At 50.5% G+C, this 22,598-nt stretch overlaps 3 protein-coding genes across 3 annotated transcripts; 2 read left to right on the plus strand and 1 right to left on the minus strand.

Annotated features, from left to right (window-relative positions):
* The first annotated feature begins 780 nt into the window (after positions 1 to 780).
* SLC25A5 (solute carrier family 25 member 5) lies at positions 781 to 2,841 on the plus strand. Its single transcript, XM_071442365.1, has 4 exons — positions 781 to 981; positions 1,101 to 1,587; positions 1,703 to 1,843; positions 2,446 to 2,841. Exons 1-4 carry the CDS (start codon positions 871 to 873, stop codon positions 2,601 to 2,603), a joined length of 897 nt encoding a protein of 298 aa, XP_071298466.1. The 5' UTR covers positions 781 to 870; the 3' UTR covers positions 2,604 to 2,841.
* A 5,118-nt stretch (positions 2,842 to 7,959) lies between these two features.
* On the minus strand, positions 7,960 to 11,706 carry STEEP1 (STING1 ER exit protein 1). The gene is made up of 7 exons (XM_071442370.1): positions 11,523 to 11,706; positions 11,147 to 11,264; positions 10,957 to 10,998; positions 10,707 to 10,845; positions 10,097 to 10,186; positions 9,877 to 9,969; positions 7,960 to 9,166 (listed from the first exon to the last, which is right to left on the minus strand). The coding sequence occupies exons 1-7, from the start codon at positions 11,644 to 11,646 to the stop codon at positions 9,104 to 9,106; spliced, it is 669 nt and encodes a 222-aa protein (XP_071298471.1). The 5' UTR covers positions 11,647 to 11,706; the 3' UTR covers positions 7,960 to 9,103.
* Positions 11,707 to 12,648: 942 nt separating this feature from the next.
* Positions 12,649 to 21,511, plus strand: UBE2A (ubiquitin conjugating enzyme E2 A). Its single transcript, XM_071442371.1, has 6 exons — positions 12,649 to 12,946; positions 13,271 to 13,351; positions 13,460 to 13,485; positions 18,537 to 18,626; positions 19,607 to 19,695; positions 20,073 to 21,511. The coding sequence occupies exons 1-6, from the start codon at positions 12,903 to 12,905 to the stop codon at positions 20,199 to 20,201; spliced, it is 459 nt and encodes a 152-aa protein (XP_071298472.1). The 5' UTR covers positions 12,649 to 12,902; the 3' UTR covers positions 20,202 to 21,511.
* Positions 21,512 to 22,598: the final 1,087 nt, after the last annotated feature.

A 22,598-nucleotide genomic window follows, 5' to 3' on the forward strand; every position in this document is an offset into this window, starting at 1 on the left:
GTGATAAATCCCCAAAGGCAGCACTAAAATATTTAAGATGTCACTGAAAGAAAGCCCTTCATCAGTGGATCACTAACATGTGCAATGGTGTATGACCATGAAGAACCAGTCAATAGCAAGGCCAAACTCTCGTACAGGTGAAGCTGTACTCGAGTGAGGTTTGGCTGCCTCTGTGTGATGGGGACGGGTGGTACCAGCTGGGCTGTGCCGAGCGTCTCAGCTGAGCTCAGCGCTGGGGCTGCACAAGGACAGACGACCTGGAGCTCGGTCACTGCTGTGTGCGGGGTGACAGCAGCCCGAGGGCTGAGAGCGGGGACGGAGATGGGGCCTCAGCGTGTCCGTGAATGAGGCAGCCTCAAGCCCGCCCCGCTCCAGCTGTGCTGAGCCCGGCTGCTCTCGCCATGGCATTGGGATGGCGCAGAGGGCCCGAATGGCCCCGTCACCGCCATGTGCTGGGACAGGGACAGGCGGTGTGACCGGGCCGGCGCCGCGTACGTGTCCTGCCCGCGGTGCTGGTGGGATCCTCCACGCCGTGATGCCGGGTCCCGGTGTGCTTTATCCGGGATCCCCCATTCCGCGGTGCCCCGTCCCGGTGTGCCGCATCCCGGGATGTCCCGTCCCGGTGTGCTCCATGCCGGGCTCCCCGTGCGGCGCTCCCGTTACCGCGGCCATGTGCCCCCCACCAGTTCCAACGGCGGCCCCGTCCCCCTGCGGCGGCCACGCCCCCTGCCGCAGCCAATGGGCGCGCGGGACGTGCGCCCCGCCCACGCTCGCGCCCAGCCCCTATATTAACGGCCATTGCGGCGCCCCCTCAGCGCCGCCTCCCGCCTCCTTCGCCCGGCATCGCTTCCCGCTCGCGCCGCTCCCGCCATGACCGATGCGGCCGTGTCCTTCGCCAAGGATTTCCTCGCCGGCGGGGTGGCGGCCGCCATCTCCAAGACCGCCGTCGCCCCCATCGAGAGGGTCAAGCTGCTGCTGCAGGTGAGCGCCGGCGGCCGGGGCCGTCCCAAGGTCGCCGCAAGGAGAGGGGGGGCGGCGGCGGCGGTGGGCCGGGGGCTCGCGGGGGAGCGGCGCTGACGGCGGCGTGTCGGCCCCTGCAGGTGCAGCACGCCAGCAAGCAGATCTCCGCCGACAAGCAGTACAAGGGCATCATCGACTGCGTGGTGCGCATCCCGCGGGAGCAGGGCATCCTCTCATTTTGGCGCGGCAACCTGGCCAATGTGATCCGGTACTTCCCCACCCAGGCCCTCAACTTCGCTTTCAAGGATAAGTACAAGCAGATCTTCCTGGGCGGCGTGGACAAGCGAACCCAGTTCTGGCGGTACTTCGCCGGTAACCTGGCATCCGGGGGTGCCGCCGGCGCGACCTCCCTGTGCTTCGTCTACCCCCTTGACTTTGCCCGAACCCGCCTGGCAGCGGATGTGGGTAAAGCCGGGGCCGACCGGGAGTTCAGTGGGCTCGGTGACTGCCTGGTCAAAATCTTCCGCTCAGATGGCCTTCGGGGCCTGTACCAGGGCTTCAGTGTCTCTGTCCAGGGCATCATCATCTACAGAGCCGCCTACTTTGGCATCTACGACACCGCCAAGGGTAGGTTGACTCAAACGGCACAAAAACGGAGATGCGGGGCTGCGGCAGGCCTGAAGTGCATTTCGATAGTGCTGGTGGCTTACCTGCCATTCTCATCAAAGCCTCTCTCCTGCAGGCATGCTTCCAGACCCAAAGAACACCCACATTGTTGTCAGCTGGATGATTGCTCAGACCGTCACTGCTGTCGCTGGTTTGGTCTCCTACCCTTTCGACACGGTTCGTCGTCGCATGATGATGCAGTCTGGCCGGAAAGGAGGTGAGTTTCTCCTCCCGTGTAAGAGCTACTGGGCATCCCTGAGTCAATAGCTGGTGGCAGAGCTGAGGGGAAGGCAGAGTGGCTTGGCTTTCATCAGCCTGTGTAGATATCCTCATCTCTTGTAAGGAGGGGTGTAGGAGGGGCTGCAGAAGCAGGTGACAGGAAGGGGCACAAATTGGTCGTGCAGCACACCTGTAAGGTGGTATGCACAAGTCAGGTATATGTCAGTAGGTAGGAGCAGCAGAACTCACCCTTGGATGTTGCAAGCCAGTGTCTCTGGGACAAGAAAAGACAGCCTCCATAGCAGGCACAGCCTGGCCAACTGTGCAATAGCTTTTGGGTTTGAAAGTGTTGCTGTCAAAACAAGGAGTTGCTGTGTTCTGCTTGAACTGGTCCTTCCAGTGTCTCCCAGAGACAATGCAGCAGCAGCAGCACCATCTCTCCTGGGCAGTCTCGTCCTCTGATGTGCTGGTATTGCAGAAAGTCAGCCAAGAAATGGGATGCACTTGAGGTTGTAAAGCTAGTAGATAGATGAGGCTGTTTCTGACTTGGATGTTGGGGGTTGTGGGCATCCAGTTCCTAAAGCTGTCTGTCTCCTGCAGCTGACATAATGTACTCTGGCACTCTTGACTGCTGGCGGAAGATTGCCCGGGATGAGGGCTCCAAGGCCTTTTTCAAAGGTGCATGGTCAAACGTACTCCGAGGAATGGGTGGTGCTTTTGTCTTAGTCCTGTATGATGAAATCAAGAAGTATACATAAGTTGTTTCCTGTTGTGAACTGGCATGTTGTTCTATGTAGTCTATGACTGTTCATGGACTTGTTTGAAAACCATCTAGTTACTAAACAGTGGCAGCTGATATTTGTACAGGTTGGCATGGGGCAGGGGTGACTGCTTGCCCTGTCTTTATCAAACTATTCCCCCTGATGGGACTCATGATGGTTTCTATTTCAGTCACTCCTGCTTAAAAAGTATAGAGAAATAAAACTCTGAAACCAATTTTCCTCATCTCATGTTTGTTCTTACAGCAGTTGAAGTATGAGGGGGTTGGGAGGCTCAGCAGTTGTAGAGAAGGAGGCAGATGAGCCGCCTCCATCCTGCAAGCCTTGATACCTGCTAAGTACTGGCAGGTAAACACAGTGCAGGCTGCCAAGGAAGCTAGGGAGTGTTTCCTCCCCAGAGGAAGCCAGTGGTGTAGGCTGGAATGGGGACTGGCAGCTCTGAAGTGCTCACCCAGCTGACCTCCCTGAGACTCCACTAACCAGAGATGATGGACTGAGTGTCTGCCACAGTCCTGCCTCTGGCCTGTCTGCTCCTTGGAGCTCGTGAAACCTGATTTTGATGGTGCCAAGTGCCTAAACTCTCTGTAAAGCACAGCACTCCCTATGGCACTGAATGCCTGGGAGGCTGGAAGAGTGTCTAAGGGGGTGTTTCCTGCTCCCTGGAGGAGCAGAGCTTGGTGTCATGTTCTCTGCCTTAGAAACTGAGCTACCTGACTGGGTATGTAGGTAGCCAGAGGACACAAGTGCAGTTGATTGCTGCTGCTCTGCAGCTTCCCTGGCTAGCCTTGCTCTCACAGAGGGTGCTGTGCTGTGCTGTGGGGGTGCAGCAGCTGAGCAGAGACAGCTTCTGTACCAGCTGTGCTTGCTAGGCAGGGAGGTGCATTCCCAGGCTCATTCCTTACCCCTGGAACTTAAGGTTCAGAATTCCAGGGGAAGGGGAAAATTCCTTTATGCTGCTGGGACAGTTTGGGGAAAACTGCAAGGTGTGTGGTGTGGCCTTTACCCAGATATCTCTGTAGGTCTGTGAGTCACCCCAGCAAAGCTGCCTGGTTTCTGCCTGGAGATCTGGAGTGGTCAGAGGATGCTGTCCTGGTCTTCTGCCCTTCAGACCAGCAAGTCTCCTCACTTTCCCCATGCCTTTGGTCCTTTCTGGCTGCCCAGGCCTGCTCAAAGCAGTTGATTTCAATCACTGAAACCAATCTCAGCCATTGCCCAAGGCAGCTAAACAAGACCTTGTGTTGCAAAGGGTGAGAGTTATTTTATTGCTGAATCTGAGCAGGGCAGCCAGGCATGAGAGCACAGCACCTTCCTGCTGCAGGTGGGGTTGGCTTGCCAGGGTCCCTGTGAGTGGGCAGGGGCCTTCCTGATGGGAGACAGTCCTGTGCCTCACAGCTGAGCCAACTGTCCTTTCAACTGCCCTTGGGCTGCTGCAGTGTGAGATCCCTCAGTGCCTGCTGTGGAAATGAAACAGGCTGTAAAGGTGAGATGTGAAGCAATGCCACAAGCAGTGGGCAGTGCTGGGGCACAGGCAGCAGCTTGGCAGGAGACTGTGCCACAGGGCAGCTTTACCCAGGAGCCCTCTCCTGTTGTACAAGTGCCAGCTTATTAAGTAAGGGCTCTCAGCCTCCTGCTGCTGAGCTCTCGTGGATTTCAAGGGCTGTTCTGAAATGCTGCTGGTTGCTGAGCATGGGGCATCCTTTCCTGTCCTTTCCTCCACAAGGGTTGCATGGCCAGGCCATTGGCACAATAAGGTAAGTGCATCATTTCTTCCTGCACACAGTGATGGGTGACTGAGGCACTGAGCTGGGCTCTTGTGCCAGGCTGCAAAGGAGCTGAGCTGGGGCATCCCTAAGTCCTTAAGACCTACAGATTGTGCACTGGACTTGGGATGCAGGGCTGGCACTGAATGAAATGGGTTTTAGTTACCTGCCCTATTGACTGCTTTGGAAATTCAGGAAACAAGAATGTGTTTCACAGCTCTTTTAGCTCTGGCAGGTGGGAGATGCAGTGCAGAGCCCACAAGGGGTTTTTCCTGCACTCCACTGTTGGGTACTACAGGCTGGTAGGCATTCTGGGGTTTTAACTGCCCTCCTGGCAGCTCCCTGAGAGCAGCTTTATCTGGGGACCAGGCCAGGGGTTCAGCTGCTGCTGTTGCCTGCCACAGGAGCACACTGTTCAGGGATTAAGGGCTTTGTTCTTGTGGGGAAACTGAGGCATGAGAAAAGGACTGGGGCCCACCAGTGGCAAGGCAGCAAGCTGAGTGCAGTCCCTCCAGCACAGTATTTTGTCTGCTGGGCTGGTTGTGCTGCCCCAAGAATGACATGGATGGGGGTGGATTTTCCTTTTAAGTGTGATTCTCTTGTGGGAAGGGCTGAACATCACACACCTTGTGATTTCCTCCACAGGAGCTGTGTCCAGCCTGGTGCATCAGCTCCTTTGTTGGTGGACAGGGATGGTGAATGCCTGTAATGCTGCTTCTGTCTCAGCCCTGCCCAGCAGCCATAAATCCAGGCTTAGGAAGTGTTGACGCAGCAGAGCTGTGCAGGGGATCGTGTGACACGCTTGTCAGTGCCTGGGGCAGGTGGTGACTGGTGTGGGATGGCTGGAATGGCTCAGTGTGCACCAGCCTGCCCCAGCTGGGCTGTGCCTGGCTCAGTCTTGCAGTGGAGAGCATCCCACCCCAAGGACTTGACTTGTAAAAGGCCAGAGTGCCATCTCATCCTCTCCACTGTCCCCTTCAGCAGTCGTTGGGTCACTCCAGGCTGTGTCTCTGGGCTTTGGCTGGAGCCAGGAGTGCCCCTGCCTCTATGGCATTGTCACCCTTGTCACCCTTGCCCCAGCATCTTTCATGTGCTGCCTGCATGACTGGCAGGGTGTGGTGCAGAGGGGCAGGGCAAGAGGCTTTGTCCTGCAGGGTAAAATCAGCTGTTCCCAGTGGGGTTGGTTTTGCCACTGCCCAGCCATGCAGGGGGGGCCCATCAGCTGCCCAAAGCACTGCATGGGGGGCCTGGCTGTGGGGACAGACAGAGCTGTGCTCACATGCCTGCAAGGACACAGCCCCAGTTGTGCACACCCTGCAGCCATACTGAGTTGCTGGGGGTGATTTGGGAACAATGAGGCCTCAGGACCTGCCAAGACCCCACAGCAAGACTGGTAGCATCAGGGAGATTCTGGGAGGTGTCATCCCACCAGTGGTTTGCTGCTTGTTGCTTTCTGATCCTGCTGGGATTGACAGGAGTTACAGCCCTGGCTGCTGGCGTGGGGATGGAGTTTTTCTGGCCCACAACAAAAGAGAGATTGGCTGCTTGTGCCTTGAAATCTACCCAAAACCCCACAGGGTGCTGTGGCCAGCCAGGGTCATAAGGATTCCTCAGCAGGGAGTTACAAGGCTTCCATTCCACCCTTGGAGCCCAGCCCTGGAGCCTTTTAAACAAGCCCATAATTTTATACTTTTAAAATGCCTGGATGTGGCAAAGCTCCATAGCCTCTTTAGGATAGCACCAGCAAAAGCTGAGACTGACATTCAGGCTGATCAGTTAGTGCTGCTCCCAAGTTGATCACTTTGTAATACACATTATTTATCAATGTGCATTTATCAATGCAACAGTCTAGGGAGTCAGAGCAAGCCATCTGCACTGAGTAAAATGGCACAAACATGGAGCACAAGGAGAGCTGTAAGGGTTGACCCTAAAACTTCCCCTCACTCCATGCTGCTCCCCAGGCACAGCTATGATGAACACGGAGGAGGTTGGATTCACTGTTACCACTTCTCTTGAGTGTTTACAAATTGTGTGGAGGTTTTGTACAGGTTATGGGGAGCCAGGCAGCATTGCTATATCCAGAGCTGTTCTGACACCATAACTCAGACTAGGGTTTTGTGAAGGTGCTTGGAAACTGGTCTGAACCAAGTAATGAAATACTGTAAGGTAAGTCTGTCCATGTGTGCCATTACTTTTGGAACAGATTCCCTCCTTTGCTTTTATTTCACGTTTTGTGATACCTCTGCATCTAGACAAGTTCTTACATACAATATGGTGCTCAGTTAAACAAACAAATCTATCATTTACCTGTATCTAGAGATTTATAAAAACAAATGTTGACTTTTACATGTCTGACTGTAACATGAAATCTGACTTTGGTCTGAACTCTGCTATAGATTGCCCATTTGCCACCAGGGTATGGGAAACCCTGCAGGACAGCGGGTTTTATCTATTTTAACAGGACATTTCATCAATTGTTGGAACTTGGTGACCCTGCTTCCTGTTGCTACAGTCAGCTAATATATTTTAATTCATTTAGATCTAGAAATGAAAAACCCAACTTGATTTACATTGTTGTGAACTAGCTCCAGTTGAAGAAATACATAATAATGTATTGGATCAGATTCTCTGTGTTGGAGTTGTTTCAGCCATGGCCTGCATAACTAGAGTATATCAAAAGCACCTCAGAAGATACAAGGCACTCCCCTTCTGACTGAGTCCATGCACAAGTCCTGAGCCAAAGTAGGCAGATTTCCAATGATGAGAAGGACAAACACTGATTGAACACGGGCTGGCCTTCCAGAAGCCTGTGCTGTCACAAGGCTCCAGGAGGCAGCTGAGGGAGGTGATGGCAGTTGGTAACAGCTACTTTGGACAGCTTGTGCTGAGCTGGGGCACTCACCAGATTTTCTTTGTGCCTCAGCAAACTGCAGAGATGGTCCTATCCCCACCTGCCAGCCCCTTCACAGCCCACCTCAGCTTTTGTCCCTCCCAGCCTTAACCCTGACAATAAATCCCACCATCCCCAAGTCAGCTTCTTGTTCTGGTGTCACTTGAAGCAAGACCACACTTCATCCTTGGACAACTGGAGATTCAGCATCTGCATCCCAGCACATCTCACATGGTTCCAAACCTATTTTCAGATGTCCAAGTCTTTTGCTTGGGAAAAAAAGTCTGAATTGTTATAGAGTGACCTGCAATTCCCCCAGGCTTGGATCGCTCCCAGAGGAAGCCTGAGGCCCTCGCCTGGCTGGACTGTGCTACCACACTGGGAAAGGGCCTTGTGTACTCACACACCTCCTGCCCTTCCCGAGTACTGCACACCACCACGGGCCTCTGGCCACAGGCTTCTGGAAATAGGCTCCAGATTAGAGGTGATGAGCAGGGAACGAGATCAGCACTGGGTGAGTTAATGTGAACACCTGTTTACCAGCCTGGCATTAAACTGTCCCAGGATCTACCAACCCATCTCTGCTAGCTCTGGGCAGAGTTCACTCCCTCTTTTATTCCTTGTTTTCCTGAGAAAGAGAGGATAGATCCTTAGGTACACAGATCTGAGTTTACCCAGTCAGGGCTATAAAGCCAGATGAAAAATCTTTATTGATTATAGAAAGTTTTCCATAATAATTGTGGGAGATGGAAGCATCTTGTTCATTGCTTACATTTTATGATGCATTTACTTGGTAGAGTAATAACATCTCAGGAGAGGTATTTTTAGTTCTAATCTGTAACATGATATTTAATCCAATGTAGAGCAATGAAAATATGGGCTAGAGAGCACTGTTATTACATCATGCAAGAGGCACAAAGTACCATTACCCAAACAAGGTACTTTAAAAACTGGTGTGTAATGTTGTCTAGCCAAGGCCTTAGTGGTCAGTACATTCAAAACAATTTTCCTTCACATTTCACAACTCCAAATACTGATATTGTTTTGCCCAATGGGCTACTTCAGATGTGCAGTTCTATTCTTTAATGATCATTGGCTGCATCAGTAACTTCCAACCACGTATTTGAACTCATTAGTAGCAGGTTTTATTTACAGTAGTTTACAGGCTTGGATTTTACACTCTGGTGTGACAGTGTAATTCTGTACAACTGCAGCCTTGTGATGTTCAGCAGGAGCTGAGACTGCAGTCAGCAGCCCAGTCTGTGCTGGCAGGTCAGGGTGAGCAGCAGCACCATGCCCAAGCCTTGCATCCCAGTCATTCCACACCATGTTGGAGTGGCATGGCTCAGGCTGCTGCACCTTTTGGATATGTTTAAAATAAATGTTTAAAATGAACAACAGGCATAGAGCTTACTTTTGTAAGGATTTCTTTGTTGTACAGTTACCCATTGTCCTAATGTATTCAAGGAAACACATTTGAAAACTACAAAATAAAAAGACAGGTATCTAAAGGTGAACTTGGGAAGGCACCAAGCAAAGATTTTTCTGAAAATAAATATTCTACCTGGAACAGCCTGCTCATAACACTGGATCTGTAGAGAAGTGCAGTTTGAGCAAAGTGTCCAGTGCCATTGGAGTTAAGACTGGTACCCAGAGGTACCCAGAGTATCACTTATACGGAGGGATCCAGAGAGGTTCTCATCCTCCAAGCTGGCTGCAGCACAGTGCAACTCTTGAACGTTGTCTGTTACTTCTGCTTTGTTGACAGAACTGTGATAGCTCTTGGTAGTTTTTTCCTGTCTCCAAATACCCAGCAGATACACAGCATTTCATTTGAACTGGTTATCAATCAGGGTTCCCTTCATCTTGGCTTTCTTGGCTTCCAACTCAGCCTGAATAGGAAAATTAAGGTAGAATTAAATCATGTCTGGATAATTTTCCTTTCAGTGCTCCAATTAAGTTTGCTCTTCTTGTCTGACCAAGCAAACATTTCAGTTCCAAAACCAGGAGCAAGAGTAGCTCAAGTGCTTTGCTGATGTACAAAACAAGGACCATCTTTAAAATTGTAAAAAGCCCAAGACCAACTGCCCAAGAGGCAATTTCATACTTTCTATCCTCAGGTGGAAGCTGCACATTTCCTTCCCCCTTTCCATCTACTACCCTCCTGCCACAGGAGGTAAGATCAGTTGTGATGTTGTTGCCATTCATTCTCTGAGTGCCCCTTGCAGCAGCAGCTGAGCTGCAGATCCTGCCCAGGAGCCTCATGGCAATGACCTGCTCTGCCAAGCAGGCATGGGAGCACAGGCTGGCAAAGCCCTCCTTCCCTTGTTCCTTGTCCAACAGGTCACAGAAAGCCTCCCTGCAAGCACTCTGCTGGCTGCTCTTCAGTTAGCTCTCCAGGCACTGGCATGCAATTTGAAGTTCAGGGGGACTAGAACATCTTTATAAAACCTGTAAAGGAAATCTCATCCCCACAAAGCTGCAAGCTGCCTGTGACTATACCAGGACCTCTCTACACTTGCAGTCTGATCTGCAAGATAGCTTCTATGTACAAAGCCAGCACATCTCAGAGCTTTATGTTCAGCACCAAAGAAAAACTCACCAACTCTTGTAGCCTTTTCTTGCTCATGCCTTTGCGTTCCAGCTGCTTCTCAATCACTTTTGCATTCTGTGCATACGAGTCTGCAATCTCCCTCTGAAACAGACACACGTCACCTTGCAACAGCAAACCCCAGAGGAACAACATCTCATCCAAACAGTGAGACCATTGCTGGCTCTGCCCAGCTCAGATGTGGCTGCCACTAAAGGCATCCAAAACTCACCGCTTCAATCTCCTCCTCCTCTTCATCAATTGTGGAGACTGTGACAGAGCTGAACTTGCCCATGTCTTTGGTCCGTTTGGTCATCATCACCTGGGTGAAAAACAAGAATGTTTTGTTAAACCTTGGCAACAGTTGTGCCAGCAGGGATTGCTTCTTCCTTCCAAAGGTTTTAAGGCTTCTTATGCAAGCCATCAAGATTACCTGAACTCTGTGGGTGGCAAAGGGGAATTATGCTCAGTGATTTCTGGGCTTAAAGGTGTCATTACCAGAAACAAGCTCACTGATCTACAGTAGATGAGCCAGACTTTGAGAATCACTGTGCAGACTACCAACCTGACCTACTTACAACTGGAAAATTTCTGTTAACTGAGCCTAAACATCAGGCACAGTATAGATTTTAGAGTTGATTTTGCTCTCCTTTAGTGGTAGGACTCCAAGCTGCAGTGACCTCTGTCAAGGGAAACTTAAGGGAGACATGGACAAGACACCAAACTGAGTTATTGTTCAGAGGTCCTTTTTCTTTTCTCTCCCCTCTACCTTCACCATTAAGCTATTTTTACACAACACTTTTAGAAAAGCAAAGGTATCCTTGTTCTCTAAAGCCAATCACCTTTTTAGGAGGTTCTTGTTTCTGAGTATATATGTTTGTTTTCCCAAAACCTTGGCCAAATTTGACCACAGCACCATCAACAATGAACGTCACAGGAGCATTTTTCTGTTGGTGTTGATAAAAGAGCAGCAGTCCACACCTGGAAACAGAAATACACATAGCTGAGAGCAAACCCAGATTCTGGGTTCCTATGGTTTCCTTATAAAAAAGATTCTAAAAGTCACTCAAAAGACTAAAAAAGGTCACTCACTTGCCACACTTCTTCCTGAACTGCCGCTCTATGCCTTCGGGTCTGGGGAGAGAGGCAGCGCTTGAGCAGAGCACACGGACACCACACAGGGTCTGTCTCCATGCCTGGCTGGCGGCTCCCAGCCAGGCCGGAGGGCAGCGCCTTCCCCGGGCCGGTGTGAGGGGGACGGGGGTGCAGAGGCCGGGCCCACCTGCGCAGGAAGACGCTCTCCTCCTCCTCGGCGTTGCAGAACTTGTGGGCGTGCTTGGCCGCGTCCATCACGCGGGCGCGGTCCCGGGGCCGCATCGGCAGCTTCTCCAGCTGGCAATCTGCGGGAGCGAGGGGCCGGGCTGGCGACGGGGCCGGGCGGGCACCCGCACGGGAACCCGCAATCCGCATCCCCAACCCACACCCATATCCCACACCCATATCCCACACCCCGCACCCCGCATCCCGGACCCACACCCCGCAGCCGGCGCCGCCTTCCCGGGCCCTCTGCTCCGCCGGGCCGCGGCCTGCCCGCCCCGGCCTGCCCCCGCCCGGCCTGTCCCTGCCCCGGCCCCGGCGTGCCCCGGCTCCCGGCTCACCGAGCACCAGCACCATCTGCCCGCACAGGCAGTAGTAGACATGCAGCGGCTTCTCCCCATCGTCGTACTCCTCGCGGTCGCGGGTGTCGGAGCACACCACGGAGCGCGACACCACCTTGGGCATGGCGGCGGCGGCGGGCCCGGAGCCGCCTAGCCCGGCCCCCGCGCCCGGCCCCGCCCGCCGGGGCGGCTCCCGGAGCTCCTGCGCCTCTAAAGGCCCGGCAAAACTGTACCGAGCCCTTCTTGACAATCACCCCGAGCTCGCACGGTTCTGACTGCACAGGCCTGTGCAGCGGGGAAGGGCCGGAAGGGCAGGCTCGCAGTGCGGCCGTGATAACAATGTTAACTTTATGTCACTGGGTTTTCTGCCGTGTCTCTTTCTTCAGCCGCCTCTCCGCACAGCTGGGTTATATGAAATTACAAGTGAGGATAAACTCAAGAAACACAGCCCAGCCAGCCTGCTTTACACGACAGCTGAGAGATTCTTTATTTCCAAAAGTTGTTAAAGAAACTTATAAAATAACTTATTTTTCCCTTGAAAGCACTCTCTGGGGAAGCAGAAAATGCAGTGTTGTGCTGGTTTTGGCAGCAATGGAGTTACTTTTCTTAACAGTAGCTGGTGTAGGGCTGTGGTTTGTGTTTTTGTGCTGGATGCAGATAACTCAGAGGTGTTTTTGTTACTGCTGAGCAGGGTTTACCCTGAGCTGAGCCTTCTCTGCCCCTCAGCCCACCCCAGCAGCGAGAGGCTGGGGCTGCACAAGGAGCTGGGAGGGGACACAGCCAGGACAGCTGATCCCAACTGACCCCAGGGATGTCCCAGACCATGGGGCCTCATCCTCAGCACAGAAATCTGGGGCAGAAGGAGGGAGGGGGACATATTCGGAATGATGGTGTTTGTCTTCCCAAGGCACCATTAGGTGCGATGGAGCCCTGCGTGCCGCGAGGAGTTGGGAATGCGCTCCCTGCCTTGGCTCGCTCCTGGGCCCGTCCTTTGCTTTCCCCTCTGAACTGTTTTGATCCCGCAGCGCCGCCGCCCCTCCGTGACGCCACTGCTGACGTCACACTCCGCCCTCCGCCGCCGTTGGTGCCGCCCCCCAGGCCCCGCCCCCCGCCGTGGTGGTAGAGGCTGGGCCGGGGGCTCAGCCACATCCGGCTCCGCCCCCCTCTCCCCGCGCCGTTGGTACATCCCGGGACCGTCGGGCTGCCGGCGCAGGAGTCGGTGCAGCCCAGGCTCCCCCCCCCCCGCGCCCGCCGTAGTGGTAGAGGCCGCGATCGCTCCTGTCCGTCAGCGCCGCCGCCGCCTCAGTCGGAGCTCGAACCTCAGCCGCGCCCGGCGCTCCCTCCGGCAGTGTATGCCTGAGCTATAACCCTCAGCCCGCCATGTCCACTCCGGCCCGTAGGCGCCTCATGCGGGACTTCAAGAGGTACCGAGGCCGCGGGCCGAGGGGAAAGGGGTGGGCGGGCGGGAGGAGGACGAAGGGCCGAGCGCTACCGGGGGAGGAGGGGGCAGCACAACATGGCGGCGGGGCAAGGCGCGCTCCGCTGATTGCGTAGCGCGGGCGGCGCTGCCTGCCGCGGGTTACGCCGTTTGCGCAGCGGCCGCTCCTAGACCGGGTTACGCCGTTTGCGTGGCGCGGCCGCTCCTGGGCCGGGTTACGCCGTTTGCGCAGGCGGCCGCTCCTGGGCCGGGTTACGGCGTTTGCGCAGCGCGGGGGCGCAGCCGCGCTCACCGTCCCTGTGCCCCGCAGGCTGCAGGAGGATCCCCCGGCCGGGGTGAGCGGGGCCCCCTCTGAGAACAACATCATGGTGTGGAACGCCGTCATCTTCGGGTGAGTCGGCGGGGAAGGGGGCGGCGGGCCGGGGGGCCGCTCAGCCGCCGGGGGATCGGAGCCGGGCTGCCAGCGGGGTAACGCTGTGCTTTGCTTTCCCTTCTCCAGGCCCGAGGGGACCCCTTTCGAGGACGGTAAGTGCGGCGTGCGGGGCTGGTGTTTGGCTTTTCGGGGTAAACTGCTGCGGTTTGACACGGCCTTGGTGTCACTGCCGTAGACTCTGCAACAGGTGTGAGCTTGGAGAGGGGGGAGTGGGTGCATGTTCACCTGACCACACACATGTGTGCCTGATTCTTGTAAATATTAGTTTTCTAATCCTACTCTCAGAAAGTGTTATAGATTTAGATTGCTGTGTTGACTTACAAAAACATACAAATTAGCTTGTACAGTCTTGGATGTAGTAGCTGTATCTATTATAAGTCATTATAAAGGTCTCGACAAACTTTTCTGTTGAACTTTGGATCGTGTTTTTAGGGACATTCATGTTTGGGTAACCATCAATAACTTGGCATAGAACTGTTGTCTTTTGTTTGAGTTCTGTGTTTTTCTGGTGCTGGAAGTGTTTTGTGAGCAAGTTCCAACATGAGTCAGGTGAAGTAGGAAATGGGCTGAATGATTGAGGCAGTTCAGAAGAGTGGCTTTTTCTTGTCATTGATTTTTGCTCTGCTACAATTGGTATCATTCAGGGCTTGAGACTGAAAAGACTTTTTAAGTTTAAAAGCTGACCAAATAGGTGACATACCTGTAGTTTCCCTCTGGCCTTACCGACTTTGATAGGTTTACTGATGCTGTATGAGTACTTCAGCATCTTGTGAAAACCTGTTAGACATGAAATACTGTCTAACTGAAATCAGTGATGCATTTTTTAAGGTACTTTTCAGTGTAGGCTATAATTAATCTTAGATCTCCATGACTCATGACAAAAGCATAGGAAAAATTCCTTAACTCTTATGTTGTTCTTGGCTAACTCCCTTGTCTTTGTTTATCCGTGGAGGTAGCACCTGTGGATGTGCCTCTGACTTGCAGACTGTATTTCTCTGTGAACATTTTGAAGACCTCAAATATTTCAGGACTAAGAAAACTATGAAGACTCAGTTCTTTTTAATGTATTTCATTAGTTAAGAAATTTGCTGGAGTAGCTGCTTCAGCAGTCTGATGTTTAGAGCTTGGACTTAAAACATCACGTAATAGAGCAGCTAGACTAAATGTATTTTGCTGTCTCATCTGGTAACCCTTAAAGAAGGGCTCACTGAAACTTCTGTGGGGGTTGCTAGAGCTGCTTTAGGTTCTTGGAGCACTGCTGCTAATAGAGTGATTCACTGTTTGGAGCAGAAAGCTGTCTCCTTGCAGTGTGCTGAAATGCAGGTTCTTGCCATGCTCAGGCTCTTCCAGCTCAGCATGTGGTTAACAGATGCTCTAAGGGTTTTTTTTCCATATATTTCCATTTAGTTGCAGAAGGTTGAGGGCTGCTCTTGAGAGCCCTGACATATTGATTTCCTCTGTGCTTCCTGAGGCAGCATTGTGTCTCTGTCTTGGGTACTGAGGACATGTTGCACTCACAGCAGTTTGAGGTTCAGACAGATGCTTGAGGCTGCTGCTGCTGTCCTGCTGCTTTGGCTGATGTCATCTGTAGCCTCAAGGTGTGATGGATTGCTCTTTTCTTAGCAAAGTCTATGTTTTCACACTGTGTGCTCAGGAAAACAGATGTGTCTTGTGTAGCAGGATATCTGCTTATCTCCTCCCCCTGGATGGATCTTACTTTCCCAGATAACAAAGCACTAAGTGGAGCCTGGAGATAGGGCTTGTTGGTGCCTCAGCTGTGCTTTCCCACTCAGTGGGTGAAGTAGCACAGTGCAGATCATGGTAGTGCAGTCCAGATGCAGTTCAGCTTCATGTAGGTAATAAGGAAATTTTAATTTAACAGCATGTTAGTTTGGACTGGCTTTGCAACTGCACAGGCCCTTGTGATTCAAAGATACACTGAAACTCTATAAATCTTTCTCATGAAGCTTTTGCAGGTCAGTGTTGTTTTTCATTTTTAGGCTCTTTCACTCTGTGGTGATACTGTAAAACTTCAGATAGCTTAGTTCTTGTAAAAGAAGCCTGTGAAATTAGGGGGGTTTGTTATTCTAGAGCTATAATGATGCCAACATCGTGAGAGTTACTGTTCTTTATCGTCATTCTGGTGAGGCCCTTCTCTGCTCACAGCTTCTGAGCTGCTGTAGTTTGTCTGGGCTGCAAACCTGAAGTTGAAGCACATTTGTTTACTTGCTGTGCAGCATTCTGCAGCTGATATCCCTCCTTCTCCACCCCCAGACTTGGAGGGTGTTTTCACAACTCAGTGTGCAGGCTGGCTCAGCTTAGGAGCAACCACTAATTTAGACCAGCAGCATAACTTCCATCTTCTGGTTAAGAGGATTCGATTGCAGGTGTCTGCAGTGGGACCCTGGGGATATTTATCCTCCCTCCACCACGTTTCTAAGAATCTTTGTGTGTGGCATCTGAAGTGGTAATGCTGGCACAGCCATGGAGAGCCAGGCTGTCCCAGTCCTGTTTCTCTGAAGCTGGATGATGGTGCTGTGGTTAGGGTAAGGATTCCTGGCAGGAATTTAGGCAGATTTAAGTAGCTCAGCCATTGTATCCTGCCTTGCTGTGATTGTGCTTGAGCAGAGAACACAAGGCATTTGTCTTCTGTGTGGTTTATGCCTTGCTCGTGGAATATGGATCCTGTATCAGGAGTGAAAGAGCCTGTCCCTGGTTTTTGGGCAGTGGAATGGAGGGGTTGCTCTCGGGGGCTGCAGTGAGGGGGCCCTGCAGGGACACAGGCTCTGCTCTCTGGAGCAGCTGGGGCTGGTGCACAGGCTGGGCAGAAACCTCTCTTGGCTGTGTCAGGGTCTCAAATCCTGAGGTAGGAGTGATCAACAAGGTAAGTACAGAGCAGAAAAGAGAATGTTTGCCTAAGATTAGTGGTGATCCCAAAATCAATAATGACAGTAAATATGATAATTCATGGTTTTAAAATGTCTGTCTAGGGTAAGTTGTGAGAAATATCAGTTGAAAGCATTAAAATTAGTGACAGAAGGGACTGGACCCTGAAGGCCTCATCCCCAGCAGTGTGCTGTGATACCTTTGTGGGCTTTCAGTGTGGGTGACCCTTGGACTTTGGTGCATCAAATCTCTGGATTTTCCCTTTAATAAAGCTCAGTAGTGAGGGTTTGCATACTGTGGAGCATTTCCAAAGAGCCATTGCCACTCTGGGCCCTGACTTGGAAATCCCAGTAGGTAGATAGATGCTCCAGCTGGGTATTGCAGCAGAGGAGCCCCTTGCTCAGATCTGTGTTAAAGCAGCGCTGTCCTATCTCTGGTAGGACAATAGCTTCCCTTTCTTTCAGTGGTTTTAAATAGATTCTAAGACCAAACTGCTCCTGTTACTGTCGAACCTATGTGGTGGTTTGTGCTTGGTTTTCAGCCTACTGCTTGCTTAGTCACTCCTCCTTCAGGAGGAGGCTCCTGAGAACCAAACTGGGGCAGGGAGAGCTGAGAATATCTAGAGTCAAATCCCTAAGCATTTGGTTCTAAGGGGCTGATGTTTGCAGCTGGTAGAAGTTGTTTCTAACTCCCCAGTCCTGGGTTTCAGGCTGACCTCACACCTGGCTCTGTGCCACTGGACTAAGCTGAAGTAAACTTGAAAACCCCACTGCAGACTTCCACTAATTTGAGCAATCCTAACTCTACTGTTCTGGCTCGTTTGTTTCACAGTGAGATAGCATAGTGTTGGCTCTCTGCTGTTACATTGTTAGGCTGCTAATAAAAAAACCAAACATGCATAAACTTATTTTTAGGGTGTTGAGACTTCCCACTGCTGTAGAGAAAGTGCTAAAGCATCTGTGCTGTGTCTTCATTTGCTAACTGGAACGTCAAAGCAATGACCTTCATTTCTTGCAACTCAGTGTTACAGTTTATCTCCTTATAAAGAAAGGAGTCCCTGGGAAATCTTGCAGGTCCTTGCTGATCTGGGAAAAAAAAAAAAAAAGGAAAACCAAAAATCTGTTCTCTGGCTTACCAGTCATTGGCACACGTTTGCTAGCCAAAGGAATAACTTCATTATATTGGGGCTGGAAAACTCCCTCACAATAGGAAGCAAGGACACTGAGCGTGGGGGGGATGTGGGGAACCTGACTCATGCATCACTGATACATAAGGGTGCCCTTTCAAAAAAGGCAACATGCCCCACCAGCAGCTTGTTCCAGCTTTAGTGTCAGGTGCAGCCCTTCTGCAGGAGAGCTGTGTGTTTGTATGGATGTGCTTCAGCTCTTCTCCCTGGGCACACCCAGGAACATCCCAGGCTGACTCTGGGGCCGGCTGCTCCTGCTGGGAGCGTGGCTGGAGGAGCTCCCATGGTCTGTAGTGGAGTAGGTAGAGTTCCCTGGTTACCGAGCTCAATCAGGAGTAGGCCTTAATCCCCTGAACCCATATGTGCAGCTTAGTTGACAGACTTCTTATTCTCAGATTGTCATAGCCTGAGGAGAAGGGCTAAAATAACTTTCGTTGGTGCAGGCTGTTAAAATGGTTGGATTGAGACTCAGCTACAGTTTTCTGTTTCTGCTCAGTCTTTCACTAAGGATGACCAGTTAGCATGAAGGAAATGGTCAGGTTTATATTTGAAAGTGTCAGATTTGGAGGCTGCATTTAATACTACTTTTCTGCAAGACCTGATTGATTACCTTACATTTGTTGAGAAATAGGCCTTTTTTTAATTTAGAGGAAATAAATTACGAGGTCCTTGCTCTGACAGCATATTCCATAGATAGGACTCACGGAATGACGTTATGTACACAGATGGTTCTACACCCACTGCTGTTGTTTGTACAGTGTACTGGGATTAGGCTCTCTGGAATAAACCCCCAAGGGCAGATTTATTTCCCTACATAAACCTTTTGACTGGCTTAATAAAAGTAAGTCCCAGGAAATACTCTTGTACCAGTACTGTCTGGGACTTGAGTGTTAATCATTAACTCCACGAGAGTAAAGGAATTGCTGTGGGATTGCACAATGTGTGTTCCATGCCCATCATGCCTGTGTGAGCACTGTAGTGTCAGTGTGTATTGTGGGGGAAATGCTACTTACTCATCCCTTGTGTAAATTCATGCTGAATAAAGGTTGCTTATCTCTCTTTCAACTCCAGGAACTTTCAAACTTACAATAGAATTCACAGAAGAATACCCAAATAAGCCACCTACTGTCAGATTTGTCTCTAAAATGTTTCATCCAAATGGTAAGTACTTAGACAGTGCTTGGGTTTAGTTTTGCTGTTCTGTTGGAGGTTTGATGGGGGGGAAGAGAGGGCTGGGATGTTTTTTGTTATAGCTTGCTGTATAAAAGGTCTATTTATTATAAAAGTTTCCACTAATAAGGCAGCACAATTCCAGTAGTTGTGTAGTTTTGGTGAGGATGGATGTGAGCAGTGCTCAGGCTTGAAAAGAAAGGGGCAATAAAAGGAGCCTCTTACCTTTCAGGTGTTACAGCACAGTACTGATGAGACACTCAACTGCCTGTTAAGCCTTACAGAAGAATGTTTTGTACTTTAATAGCAGTGCTTTGGACTTCTGTCTGTATGTATTGTAGACATAGCATAGTGACACTGGTGAATGCAGCTGTCATCTGTCACTTCCCCTAAATGCCTGTAAGAATGATACACCATGAAATGTAGTGTTAGGGTCCAGCTACAGCCAGTGACAGTAAGATTGTTTAATTAATCCCCTTCCTTGGTAGCTAAAGGCTGGAGAGGTATTCCTTGCCTTTGTGCAGAAATACCAGAAACCTTCCACCATGGCAAGTGTGGGTACAGTGCAGGGAGGGAAGGTTCTCACGTAGCTGTTGTGAGTAAGGTGACTGGACTCTGTTGCAGAGACTTCATGGGGAAACCTTGAGTGTGAGCAACTGTTTGTGGGTGTTCTTTGTTTGGTTCACTTCTGGGTAGCTAAATTTTTTTTTGCCTTAAAATCTGTTCATGGTTTTCCACAGCGGCAGTTGCAATGACACAGAGAAGTTTGTGAGAGAATAACCAGGGGTTGAGTTTAAATACTTCAGGTTTCTGTTGGTGAGGAGCTTCAGTGCTTCCTACCTAGAGGCCTGTTTGCAGTATGGACTGTTGCAGTGTGTCTGTACACAGGTTTTCAGGAGTGGGCAGTACTAGGGAGAAAAGCCAGTGGCTGTACAAGTTGTGTTTCAAGCTGTTTTTTTGACCCTTTCCAGTCTATGCAGACGGTAGTATATGTCTGGATATCCTTCAGAATCGCTGGAGCCCCACTTATGATGTCTCCTCCATCTTAACATCCATACAGGTAAAAGAACTCTGCATGAAGAGACAGAATTACATTAGGATGCTTTGACAAAAACAGCTCAGGAAACTTTTTTTTCCCCCTCTCCTAAGAGCCAGTATAGTAGCTACAATATTGGCAAAGTGTGAATCCCTCCCAGGTGTAAACTGGCCAGGCAGTGACACAGGTGGTCACTGCAGGGGTCCCCCAGCAATGCTTGGCTGTCACAGCAAGTCACCTGCACTGTGCAGGGGTGACACTGGTGGCCAAAGCCTCTAAAGCCTTCCAGCTGCAGGGATGCACCTGGACTAACAGCTCTGCTCTGACTAGCATGGCCAGTTCAGAGGCTGTGTTGGAAACTGTACTCGGCAGTGCCTAAGGATGTTTTTCTCTTTGCACAGTCCCTATTGGATGAGCCAAATCCGAACAGTCCAGCAAACAGCCAGGCAGCTCAGCTATACCAAGAGAATAAGCGGGAATATGAAAAACGGGTTTCTGCAATAGTAGAACAGAGCTGGCGTGACTGTTGACCCAGGATGATGCAAATGAACACTCTGTTGATGAGGAAAATAAACAAAGTGTCCGAGTCATCTTTTTCCTCCTAGCATTTACTTTGCAAGCAAAATAGCTGTTGTGCTGTTGCCACCCTCCCTTGCTGAAGCTTCTTCTCCTTGGACATCAGAACGCACCCACTTTGAAGTCAAACGTTCTGTACTTGGGTTACTTGCAAAAGAGTTACTGATGCTGAATTCATTTTCTGTGGTCCCTCTCCAGTCTTAGGGCAGTATTGTGCATTTCTGTAGTGTACACTAAGCTTTTAATTGTAATTGTGTTATACACAGTGATGCTTATGTGTAGCTTGATAAAAGGGATGTTTATATACATACACATTTTTTAACTGATATTAACTAAAGTGCTGATGTGTCCGGGCTGGTCACTCACCTCTACTATTGGTTTATACCCCACTGCGTTTCTAAGTACTGGGTGAAGAAATCATCTTTTGTTTCCCTTTTGTATTGGTTTATCAACTCCTTTACTCATGTTAAAAAAATCAACTCTTCGATTGATTCCAATTCAAAGATTCAGTAAGACCCTGGAATGCTTGTTACTTCTGCACTTCACATGCAAGATTTATGTACAGATCTACATAAATCACTACGGCTGTGGTACTTGGATCTTTGCTGAGGGTGAGAAACAAGCCCTTTATTTTTTTTTATTACTATTTTAAAGGACATGCCTACAGAAACTGTCAGTAGGTTTCTATAGTCCTGTCACCGAGGCATTACTGGACAAAACCAGGCAGAGCTGTGGTACTCGGCAAAAGGCCTTCCACATTAAGGAAGAGGTAAAACCTGACCTGTTCCAGCGATGGAATTACTCTCCTTCGGTGTCTTTCACCTGGCCCTTATCTTTAGCTGAGAAAGATAAGTTGTTTGGGATCTAACTTTGTCTTGTGGGAAGTTTGAATTAAGTCCAGGGTAGGCACTTGAGTCTCTGCAGTTTCTGCTCTTCGTAGATGACAGCGTGGTTTGTGTGAGCTACTGCTGCATGCTTGAGTTCGTTCCCTTGAGTTTTATGGAAGTATTTTTTCAATTCTGAAAAAAACATTTGTAAGTCCAATCACTTTTTTTGTAAGGCAAGTTTGTACCTTTGGATACAGAACCTTAAGCAGCAGTGTGGGATGGAACCTGCAATTGTGTTGTCCACTGTTCCAGTGTCTTTTGTGTGCACATTGGTCTGTTAGTTGAAAAGTATAACTTTGCACAAGTAACCCATGTAAGAAACTGTACATTTTTCAGAAGTTGTAAATAAAGTGTAACCTTAGTGCTTATTGTATAAATAGGCAAGAAGTGTATAACTGTGCTTATTTAACTGGGCTGCCAGCAGTTGGGTGTGGGGGGAAGCTCCAGCACTGTGATACTTCCTCCTGTGGGCAGAGGCGTGCCTGGGGTAGTGCAGGGAAGGGGCAGTGATGGAAACAGGGCTGGCTCAGTTATTACAGGAATTGCATTTCCTTTCCTCCTGTCTTAGCAGGTGGAGAACAGCATTTATGATGAGTTTCTGTACAAGTAGCTGGGCTCTTTCAAAAAACTTAACGCAGATTTTTACCTGCAGTGACAGTTTGTACCCTGAAACAGCCTTGTGCCTTACCTGGAGCAGCTGTAATGCCACAACCCCTTCTGAAGGAGCCAAGTCCCTCTAAGGCCATTGAGGCCCTTGTAGCAGTCCCACCATTCTTGTGTTTGTTTCACTAGTTTAAAAAAAAACCCAAACCAACAGAGTGGACTCTTACTGCAGCCAGAAATGAGCAGCACAGAGCTGCCAAAGAAAATCAACCCCATCTTCAGCCTTGCTCAGGCAAGGCCTTTATCCACAGCCTCCACCATGGCCCGTGGTGCCTCTCCTGAAGGCTGAGGCTCTGCAGCCCCCAGGCACAGCGACGCGGCCGAGCCCCCAGCAGGTGCTGCACAGGCCCCGTGTGTGGCACAGGGGTCACAGCCACAACCAGGACAGGAAAGGAACATCCTGCACAGCCTGTCTGGGCCTGCTGCCCCTGCTGAGCGACCGTGACTACAGCAAGGCCCCACCTCTCCCAAAAGAGGCATTTTTCATCATGAATACCAGTGGAACTCTTGCTGCCTTCCTTGGCAGCATCAAGCTCTAAGCACCTGGTGCAGACCCAAGCTAGGGAGGAGGAGCTTCACTTCTTTCCCTAGAAAGTACCAGGCTTCTTCCACTCCTACAGCACCATCTGCTACAGTCCAGTGTTCTTGAGAGCAGAATTCAGACACAGGGAGAAGAAATGCACAAAAACCAACCCCAAACAAAAGGGAAAAAAACTACTTTCAGAATTTACTGCCATATTATTTTTTCACAGCAGCAGCAAGTTGTTACCCAGCAGACCAAGCAGGCAGAAGCTGTGCTGC

Source organism: Agelaius tricolor, unplaced genomic scaffold (assembly GCF_023055355.1).
Source record: "Agelaius tricolor isolate 1412-34295 unplaced genomic scaffold, bAgeTri1.0.p SCAF_17, whole genome shotgun sequence".
Lineage (NCBI taxonomy): Eukaryota > Metazoa > Chordata > Aves > Passeriformes > Icteridae > Agelaius > Agelaius tricolor.